Consider the following 11,592-nt stretch of genomic DNA (forward strand, 5'->3'; position numbering starts at 1 on the left):
TAGAGTTGGGGTCACTGATCGATTCCGTATCAGTGTCAGCTAAACAGCCAACTGGAAAAGGATCTGCAGCACCCCAGTAATCGAATATATAATAAGCTGAAGGTGCAATGGGCACGGTACTGGCAGTTTCCCTCGATAACGGTTATAATAGGACTCGCCTAATAACAGAAACAGAGGAAAACTGGTGGTCCCGTCTGTCCTGTTATATTACTTATATATCTAAGTTTGACTGTATTTGACTGTAACATGTTTTTTCATGAGTAGTTCTCATACAAACGCCCTCACTTTTGGCAAAGGTTCAATCAGATTTTTCTAGTGTCTTATTCACTTTGGAGAATTTGGGTAAATAACAATAATTCTGCCGCCCAAAAGGTCAGAAGAGGGGGACCAAAACCAGCTCCAACTATCACAAACCTTTACCAGACTGAGATTACTCTCCATGTCAACTGAAACTTATATGGACAAAATAAGGAGCCATTCTGTATGACAAGGGCTTAGACCCTTCAGACACTAAAAATATCTGAAATTGGCCTTCAAAGACAGAAATAATTTCTGAAACGGGAGAACTCTTGGTACTAAATAAGTTAATTAATGTTCCAGAGCAAAAACATATTCTTATAATATAAACCACTTCATATCAAATCAAAACAAGAACTGGATCTTGAACTTTAAAAACCCCTTAACCTAAAGATGTTACAAAAAAGGGTCATTTATATAAGACAATGAGCTACTTACCGATAACATCATGGCTCTCACCTTCAGATTCCTGAAAAATTAAATAACCACATTAACACTCTGCTGCCAAATCATTTTCCCCAAAATTTTGTACAGATGATGTTTCAATGTTTTTTATAAAGTTTGTAATTCACTACCACTACATGTGTTTGGTATCATTTAGTTTTATGACATCAGCACTAAGATAGGTAATATTTTTGTAGACTATTTCCAAAAATAAAAGACAAAAAATAGGTGTGTGTAAAATTGGAGATTTGGCAAAAATTGATTCACATGCTCAGAAAACAGAAAGCCAAGTTCTTTCCTATACCCCTAACTTAAATGCCCTTGGAAAAGTTTGAAAATTTCACTGAAGTGCCTATAGTACAAAAAATGGAAAACTAGATCTAGAACAGCAACTAAGTGTTTATTATTATTATAGTACAGGGTTTTACGGCGCTCGCAACTGCATAAGGTCATATGAGTGCCAACGGGTGGGTGTCAACAGAGCAGTCTTTACAGGGAATCAGACTTACTCTACTCTGAAGCAATGACCACGAAAAAACTTTTTTTGCCAGAAAGTGTTTGCAAATAAGTGCATTTTATAGCTGTATCTTCACAGAGAATTAAACTTTTTGAATTTTTGAAATCCATCAATAAACAAAAAAGTTACGAATTTTTTTAATCAATTAATTTTTGGTACACTTTTTATATTTAATGAAAAAAACCCAAAATATGGGACGTTCTTTGGTGAGTTTTGAGACAATATTCGTCATAACTCGCTCATTTCTCGGAGTTATTAAAAGAAACTTGGCAACCCAGTACATTTTCTAGTGCAGAATCTAGTCCTGCTTTCAGGTTTTTCATAGCTATCCCATTTTTTGAGTTATGAAGATGTTTATAGGTAGAAATGTGGCGGTTTTCAGTGCGTTTTGAGACAATATTTGTCAGAGCTCGCCTATTTCTTGGAATATGGAAATGAAACTTGGCAGTCTAGTACATTTTTTAATGCAGAATCTAGTCATGCTGTCAGATTTTTAATATCTGTCATACTTTTTGAGTTGTAAAGACATTAACGGGTAAAAAAGTGGCGTTCTTTACAGATTTACAAAAATTATCAGTCATATGTTCTCCCAAAGTCATGGTATTTGAATGAAACTTGGAAATATAAAAGGTTCCTCCTTGCCAAGCAATGCTCTGGATCAATTTGTCACAAAAATGTAAGTAGAGAGCTGGATTTATTAGTCTAATAAATCCAGTTCTCTACTAGTAAAAGCATGCGTACTTTGTTATAGAAAATAAGATCGTCTCAGTGTATATCCATTGTTGGACAGTGTCCTATTGTGTGGTAGATTAAGATGCGTTCAGATAATATAGTTTACAAGTCATGGGAATATTTTGCATGTGTAGGCTACAACTCATCATACAATAAATGTAACATATATATATATATACACTCCCCCCCTCTCTCTCTCTCTCTCTCACGCACACACACACATGCACGCGCGCGCACTCACGCGTGAACGATAACAATGTATGGGACTATCTTCCCAGACTGGACTAAATAAGTACCATACTCTTTAATAACAATCTTAATGCCTCACTTTTCCAAACAGAGCACACAGGACGAGTCCAAGTGTGTGTTTTCCCAAGAGGGGTGAATACGCTATCATAACGCAAACACAATGCCATACCACTTCTCGAGATGTTTGCTTTTCTGTTTCTATTCTTCTGTCATGCAATCAAGCAAATAAAAATGACTACATCTCTATTGTATTGTGACTAAAATGCAACAAAAACGCAAGTTATCAAGGCCCCTGTTAAGTTTTCAAGTATCCCCCCCCCCCTTTCCGGTTCACATAAGCGGGGCCTCGTTTGTAGCGCCCGAGGCGACCGATGGCTGATGACGTCACTCAGTGGAAATTTCCCATCCGCCGGTCGTTCACCCAGCACGCGCAAATGGCAATGCCGCTTTTTCCCTTTGTTACTCCATTTTTAAAGATTACGCGAAAACCGCTAAACACAAAAGCATGAAATTTTAAGGGAATAAAGAAAAATGGTGTACAACGTATCTGTCAGTTTGACAAATCACAGCTCCGAAAAATCTTCAAAGCACACCACATCAACCACTTTTGCAAACGTTTTCGACTACTTCTTCGATGGACAAAGTTGTCAAACTGCATACTACGAGATTGACCTCTTTACTGATTGGCTGCCAAGTTTCATTCATATCCATTCACGAGAAGCGGCGTGAGAGCGAGTTGAAGACAACAACCTTTGCGTTTGTGCGTCCCACGAAACACCCTCGCTGCGGGGCCAAAAATCAGCAGAACAAAACGCGCTCGGTGGGCATTGCTAAATTATTGGACAGGAGTGGGTGATCTTTTACTTTAGCACGTTAAATTCCCAAAGTCAACTAATCCCCGACTCAGACCTTCAAAACTTTGAACTGGGCCTAAAAATGAGCAAACTACCGTAATTTTGTCATGAACAGATGGTATAAGTCAGTGGTATTCGGTCTTCCATCATGATTTTGGAAGCCATTGAGTATAAAAACTAGATTAGATAGATCTAGATCTTGTTTTAAAGTGGTCGCTCGTTACGGAAAAGGGAATAAAATCAATTGAAGAATTTAACGTGCTAAAGTATAGGATCACGCAGCCCAGGAGTGCTCTATCATGTTGATACAACCTAGATATCTAGATCTAGATCTAGACTTTTTAGATAATTCTGGATTCTAGATCTAGAGTCTAACCACGTCACTGCGCATCTGTTTGGGTGCGCAATTCCCGGTCTCCTGCTTTGTTTTGGATAAGAACAGCGAAAACGAGGTCACTTTCTGTGAGCATGCGCAGAATGCAGCTTATTTCACTTTCGTTTTGGAGGTTCCTGTCAACACACGTGATTCTACAGTGTCGGAAAGTTTTAATGGTTTTCGTAACCGGTATCGGTGAATTTACTAAGCGCTTGAGTAATCGATTATTTAGCACATCTAGTTAATCTAGCTCTAATGTATCGTAGAATGTATACTAGAATCGATAAATACTATCGCAGGCTGCTTCTTAATGCCCAGGAACATGCCAGATAGGGTTGCGCACTGAATCAGACCAAATTTGTGCAGTCCGTTTCAGTGCGCAATATCGGCTTTTTTGCTATTTGGCATTGATAGTGTGGCTTCTAGGCCCTTTGGTTGTTTTACTTATTAAGTTATTTCTCTATGACCTGCATTGTGCACTGAAACACTCTTTTCCTTCCATTTGGATGCATTACATTGCCATTGGAAGATGATCAGTTAATATATTCATGTCAAAATTAATTTAAATGGAAATTTAATCTCCAAAAAGTTCAATTTCTTCTTTTCATGTCTTTTTCTTCTTCTTTTTTGTCCTTTTCCTTTAAGAATACTAGTCTAGATATAGTCTAATTCTTGTTTTCTTCTTTCACCTCCTTGTGTCCACAGCACCTTTCTTTTTCAATTTCTTCTTTTCACGTCTTTTTCTTCTTCTTTTTTGTCCTTTTTCCTTAAAAAAATACTAGTAGTCTAGGTATAGTCTTATTCTTGTTTTCTTCTTTCCCCTTCTTGTGTCCACAGCACCTTTCTTTTTATCCATTATCAAAACACATACACACGGTGTAAGGAAATCTCCTGTTAGGGGGCGCACAGCTCCCAAAAAGAACACGCCTCATTGACCTTGGCCTTCCGTTATGGTCAGTACAGGAACTTCTTGCAAGGAAAAGAAGACAAGGCCAGGATAGAGAAAGATGAAAAGTGTCAGAAAAGAGCTAGATCTAGATCTAGAGCTGTAAACATGGTACTACTGCCAACCACCCAACCAGACGATATGTATGTTGCACCAAACAGACACCTAGAGCAACAACAAAAAACAGACATACGTTACAAACAAACACCACCACAACATATAGAAATTTTTAACTGCTGTTACAGCAATGCGCTACACCGTATAGAGAGGAAGTTTTTCTAACTTCTGGTGGAAAAAATCATGAAGATCGACCTGTAACTTCCATAGATATCCACAAAAGATCGCCTACTGTATATAGATCTAGATCTCTCTCTATATATAGGATTAACTCTAGATCTAGATGAGCAAGTCTCAAAAGTTGGTCCAGAAAGTGTGACAAAAATATGAATTTTGAAATGGGAGTGCTTATTTAGGCCACATATGGCCTAAATAAGGTAAGGGAGGGGGGTTTAGCTTATTTAGGCCACAGTGGACTGTGGCCTAAATAAGGTAAGGGAGGGGGGTTTAGCTTATTTGGGCCACACATGCTCAAACTACCCTTTTCAGGCAATTGAGTTTGTTCCACTTTTATAATGGTGCACCTTTCTCATTTAGTACGGTTTTGTCTCAGTGTACAACTTATAAATCATAACCATAATGAATATATTGTAAAGAACAAAGCACAATACGCAAAATTTTGCTCAATCCCAATGGTTTGAATGAGGGCCAGATTTTTCCTTCATGGAGGGGCAAAAGCTAGGCTACCATTTTGGCACACTTTGGTCAAGTGAAAAGGTCAAATCCTCCGAATGGACTTCCGGGTTAAATTTGGGGTATAAAAAGTGTGTACACTACGTGGCTGAGTTAAAGTTACACTATCTTTGCCTGAGTGACACTCTCTCGTACTGTCTCGTAGTAGTACATGTAGGCTAGTAGGCCTAGTAGTAGTAGTAGCAAAGATCGTGTAGAGAATATTTGGTAGTAGATTCTATCTAGTAGGCAGTTTAGTGAACGTGCTCGCAGCAGGGCGAATCGGCCTCGATAAGCCCCGTAGACTTTTGTGATCGGCCACGAAGCCTCGTATTTTGATGGGTCTAGATCTAGATCTAAACAACTCAGTGTTATTCTCACTGCCACATCCGACAGGCCTAGATCTACATCTTTTCAAAAGGAAAAGAAAGATCATCAAAATGGTTGAATTCGCGTGAAAATCGATTCGGTAGAACTAGAACTATTAAAATTTGCTTCTGAAAACAAGGCAATTTTTATACGAAGGCCATTTTCATAACTCGATGAAATAAAAACTACTAGCTGTGTACTGTGTTATTCTGTATAAAAATAAATTATGAAACTTCAGGACGTATTATTATGAAACTTCAGGACGTATTATTATTTTCCAGCATCTTTTGACGCCTGAGCTGTAGAGGTTGAAGTTTTCACAACACTAATAGATCTAGTAATAGGGCTTTCCGTAAAAAATGCATAGATCTACAAAAGCCGAACCACCGAATCGACCGAGCACCTCGCTCTCCCCTGCACACTGTAATAACGTGTTGCTTCGGTATCGCATTATTCAACTATTAATACGTGCGGCTATGGCAATTGGGATGTACTGACTGACAAAAAATTCAGTTGTTTTTATTTTACCATATATTTGACTTTAATAGTGCAGGCCATAACAAGATCTAGATTCCCTGTCTAGAATCAGTAGTAGCAGGCCTATGCTAGAAGCAGCCAGAGAGCCTACAACTGCTAGATCTAGATCTAACTTATTATTGCTATGCCTTTGGGCTTTGGAATTGAAATAAAACGAATTGCACAGTTCTAGTTACTTTTAGATTCAGCAAATAACTGTATTTCCAGAGTTAATAATAACAAATCTCAGCATAACAATCACTTTTACTTTTATTAGAATATAATTAGATCCACCTTTTTTTCCAAAATCTGTTTTGCGCAAACTTAAGATTTTCTCTACTTGTACTGTAGAGCACAAAATTTACATTGTAAGCCTCTGCTCAGTCTTTTAGTATACACAATAACACACACACACACACACACACACACACACAGAGAGAGAGAGAGAGAGATCTATATAATCATTTTATGTTTTTTTCGGGATATTCTTAAAACTCTTTTTTTCAACATGTCATAAAATCAAATTGTGCCATTTTCTTTGAAAAGAATAGCATTAGCAGTGGACTTTTTAGACAGCGAGTCTCTGATTCAATATAAAAATTAAAAAATGCTAATCAATGAAAATTGCAAATTGATAATAGTTTAGTCCTGAAGAGGATAGGTGGATTCCGGGGTCTGCAGAGCGAAATACTAGGTTTTAGGATGTGAATCCCGGAGTCACCGTAGTGAAATAAGGTTTGGTTTAAGTAAGGATTGGTGGACCCCGGGGTCAACGTAGTGAAACAAGTAGGGTTAATTTTAAAAGGATTGGTGGACCCCGGAGTCACCATAGCCGTAGAGGAATAAGAAGGTTTAATTAAGGATTGGTGGACCCCCGGGACACCTAGATTAAACCTACTTATTTTACTACGGTGACCGCAGGTTCCACCTATTCTAAAAACCTAATTAGCATTTCGTTAGGTAGACCCTGGGGGTTACCTTAGACCTACCTATTTCACTACGTTGACTCCAGGGTCCACCAATCCTTAAAATTAAACCTAGATCTACATGTACTTATTTCACTACATTTACCCCAGGGTCCACCAATCCTAATTAAACCTAGATCTACTGATTTCACTACATTGACCCCGGGGTCCGCCAATCCTTAACTAAACCTATATCTACCTATAATTTCACTACGTTGACCATGGCTACGCCAGTCCTACTATAAAATAAACTGAGATCTACTTATTTCACTATGTTGACCCCGGGGTCCATCGATCCTTAGTTAAACCTAGATCTACTACTTATTTCACTACGCTCACTCCGGGGTTCACATCCTAAAACCTAGCATTTTGTTAGGTAGACCCCGGGGTCCACCTATTCTTTTGGCTAGATAGACCCCATAGTCCACCTATCCACTTTCTTGATAATAACTGAAAACAATACATGCCAGTTGTCATGAATAGTGAAGAAAAATGAGGGGGAAAAAAGACAATGAGGTAGACTATAATTCATCAAAAAAATTGCAAGTGCAAGTGAAGATCATAAAATCATTTTGTTATTTTCTGGTCATCTTTCCCGGTTTATAAAAAAAATTCAGTGGGCCTACTACTAGATCTATGTCTCTGAAGAACATTTTGCTTGCCTTTATTAGCTTTTTTCATGTACATGAAAGCATAGAATATATAGTTTCACACAAATATATGCACAATACTTTGAAAAAGAAAGATAGGTCATTGTTTTTTTACGGAATCCGTTTTACGTTGAGAAAAGCGCTTAAAAACAAGTTAAAAAATTTTAAGAATGCCCATAATATTAGTATTAGTAATCCGAAATTACTACCTAGTTGGCTTACTCTTTAATAACCATGAGCAGTTAAGAAAAAAAAAGACAATGATATAGGATTTGTCTAAATATGACCATTAGCAATAAAGATATTGCCCATTTTGTCCAATTATCCTTGCAGGTAAAATCACCCTGAACTGTACCTCAATAAGCACAAAAGGAATATTTCTGTGACTTTGTATAAAGGTGTGGCCTAAATAAGGTAAAGGAGGGGGGTTTAGCTTATTTAGGCCATATGTGGCCTAAATAAGGTCACCCTTTTCAAATCTAACTAACTGAACCAAAAGCAATCTCATTTCATCAACAAATAAGCTGAAGTTTCATTATGTACTGAATTAAAGATAAAAAGTCTGACCGTTTTTTTGTAATTGTGTTCGATTTTCTGGTAAAGTTCACTTATTGAATGGACATGATGATGACACAATAAAGTGTACTGTAATTTGCAAGTTTCAATAGGATTTGTCTAAAATTCGCCAGGATGATAATAGAAATGGGCAAATCAAGGCAAAAAACATCAAAATAGACCAACTGTACCAACAATATCTGTCAGATTTCCACTTGGATTACTGTCATACATTATGTCCGTAATGTTAGATATGTAAATTTCTCTTTTATTTGGTAACTTAATGAATTTTGAAGAACTCTCTTGAACCCAGATGAAGTCATTTGATTGTCTTATTCAGAGACATAATTTTGAGCAAACAAAAAAGATGCCAGAGGTTAGAGAGCGTGCAAATATGCAATGGACATGACATATGAAGTGATGACAAGAAGAAACATGTCATGCCTCATGTCCATTGATCCCTTCATCCCCTGAGCATTTTGTAAAGCATACCCAGGCCCCAAAATAGGTTTGACAAGTATACTTTACAGTTTAAATATAAATATAATTGGTATAAAATATCTGATCTAGAAATATTTTATAGCAATAGTGATTCGATGTGGACATGATGATGACATTAAGCTTTCTCTGTCATTGATCATGTCCATCCGTTTTGTGTCAATTTTTGCCTTGTTTGACTAAAATATTTAAGTCTATTATACCATATTTTCCTCTCATTATTACGTAAAAAATAAATCCTGCTTTGAGAGTTCGGAAGGGCCTAGAACAAAAATTTCGACTATCAAGAACCAGTCTGGGTGTCATGATTCATATTATGAACTGACAGACTCAAATTATTGCTCTAACTCAGAGAAAAGCAATAACTTGAATGGCTCAAGTAGACCCACGCAGTGTGAGAGTAGTAACAACTGTGGGAGGGCAAGATGCAGTGACACTGAAAATCTGCCAGTCTTGAACAGAAAGCTACAACATACACTGTAGGTATAATTTACTATCACCAGACCTGCCACTTTATGAAACCTCAAAATCAGGATCTCGGTTGCAGGGAGAAAAAAATCAGGATTTGGTGAAAAAAATCGGGATCAATAGCAAATCACCTAGGTGACTGCCAAGCTGACTTAAAATTTTTCCAGGGGTGTCCATAAATTCCTTGGCCTCAGTGTGTCTTTGTTTGCGTGCATGTGTGTGTGTGTGAGTGTGTGTGTGTGTGTGAGTGTGCGTGCATGCGTGCGTGAGTACGTGCGAGTTATTATTTTTTGTAAATCCCAAAGCATCGCGTCAAGCACTCCTAGTCCAAGTGTCTATAAACCCCCACCTATCTCTACCAATAAGTCCCGAAATACATGAACTTAAGTAGACCCCGTCAACGGACGGTCCCCGACACGCAGAATTCCCAAGGCGATGACATGTCAGGTGACGCGAATGCGCGATTGAAACAATCTATTTACAAACGGGTGCGACTAACTGCGCGTTCACACAAAACACTCGGATGAGCGACAGTCGTTCTACTTCTAGGATAACGACGGCGGCGGACCGACCAAAAGTACCAACAAATTTCTTATCCCTCATGTGTTCAAACTAAAGCAACGACAACAGCCGTTTGTTAGTCTTGTCATCGCAGTTACAGTTAGGTGTGTAAGGGTTAGAAAGACAGTCGCTCGTCCGAGTGTTTGATGTGAACGCGCAGTTACCAGACCTCGGACAAGGTTTGTTTTGAAAGTAACAGCGGAACTACGAATATTATCGATTATTTGTATGTCCCAAATTGTAACAGTTACCAGGCTATCATCGGAGAATTCTGAGCGCGGGAAAAGATCACACACAACTTGGGGCGAGTCAACTACTAAATGCGGCATCCATATTTCGGGAAATAGTACTCCGAGTTTCTACTGACAAAAAGTTCTACGAGTGCTTCCCGCGATAAAGGAGAAGGCAGAGTAAGTTTTTAGAAAGATCCGGCACAACAGAAGACTGGGACAAAAAAAATAATCGGGATACACGCGATCGAAATCGGGAAAATCAGGATGCTTGAGATTTGGGGCAAAAAATCGGAATATCCCGACTAAATCGGGATGAGTGGCAGGTCTGTATCACCCATCCAATGAAACGCAAACACATTATTTCAATAACACAGACTTGCAAAGTATGAAAGGTATTCTGAATCCGCACACGGCCTGCACCAGCAACGCGCGCTTTGCAGAAAACTCTAATAAAAATTCTGAAATGTTCTTCCAAGTTTTTGTCCTCTAGTGTTGCCCTCACATCCTCCCCATAGTATCTTAAACCCCCAAAAAATAAATAATCTCCTCCCATATTCCGTAGTCCTATACTTCGCAAGGCCGTTACTCCCACCAAAGACGGTCTTTGCTCACACGATGCCGCATTTATTTATAATGCGAATGCGCCCAGGTTCAGTGACCGGTCACGATGGCGAGCCAGACAATTTAAAAATCAGATGACGCTTGTATTTTCTTTTCTTTTTTTTTCCACAAGTGACAGCACAAAGGCGAGTCCGAGCATTGATTAAATTTTATTTGCACGGCGACATTGCGTTTATTATACTGCACAACCTGCATGTCACAAATGTTGCGTTAGCACACAACTGCTGGCAAACTACTCGGTGGTAACGAAAGCGAAAGCAGATCTTGATTTTCCCGATCGAGCCTCGGTGTCACATACGCTTCCGCCTGCTGCCATAGCTGCCTATTCGCGTGAAAGTGAAACGGACTCTCCGAACGTGGAAAAGCTGAACGAATATAATATCACGATCGCGACCGGCAAAAATGAACTTACTGACCTTATCGGACATGGTTTTTAAATATTCCAGTTCTGCGATACTGATACTATTTTGACAAAAGATGGGACTTGAGATAAAGTTTACTCGCCCAAGCTGAATCTCGAATTTTTCGCATTCCAGGATGCGTATATTTTTTTATCAAAAGTCGTATTCGCGTATTTTCGGCAAAAAATCGTACTAAAATACGTAAAACCGTACTGGTTGGCATCTCTGGTATTCAGAAAGAGACACAGAGAGAGAGAGGGGAGGAGTAGGCCTGCCATGGCTTGTCTAGCCACCAGATGTGACAATTTAATAGATCTGAAACGGACATGATGCAAAGGAAAGTGATGACAAAAAACTTTAGAGTCTCTTATCTCCTCTACGGTCCTCCATCAGCAGCAATGTGCGTCCAGACCCCCCTGCTGAGCCCCCCTCCTCCACCCCAACCACCCGCCCCACCTACCCCACTTTCTCGCGCAATAATGTACGGGCCACCTCTATTCTCACCCGGAGTGAGAATAGTGCAGGCGAGTCTTGTGGCTATTCTCACCCGG

The 11,592-nt window shown here is 39.0% G+C and overlaps 1 protein-coding gene across 2 annotated transcripts in view; it reads right to left on the reverse strand.

The window, feature by feature from the left end:
• LOC101854262 (serine/arginine repetitive matrix protein 1) overlaps positions 1 to 11,592 on the reverse strand; it is a 149,298-nt gene that overhangs the window by 136,593 nt on the left and 1,113 nt on the right. The window contains exon 2 of one of the 2 annotated variants that reach the window (XM_005101304.3): positions 757 to 766. In XM_005101304.3, coding sequence (XP_005101361.1) covers positions 757 to 766 — 10 coding nt within the window. Of the gene's footprint in view, positions 1 to 735; positions 767 to 11,592 lie in introns of both variants that reach the window. The other variant, XM_005101303.3, reaches the window with a different exon arrangement.

The sequence above is a fragment of the Aplysia californica genome, unplaced genomic scaffold (assembly GCF_000002075.1).
Source record: "Aplysia californica isolate F4 #8 unplaced genomic scaffold, AplCal3.0 scaffold00278, whole genome shotgun sequence".
In the NCBI taxonomy this organism is placed as follows: domain Eukaryota; kingdom Metazoa; phylum Mollusca; class Gastropoda; order Aplysiida; family Aplysiidae; genus Aplysia; species Aplysia californica.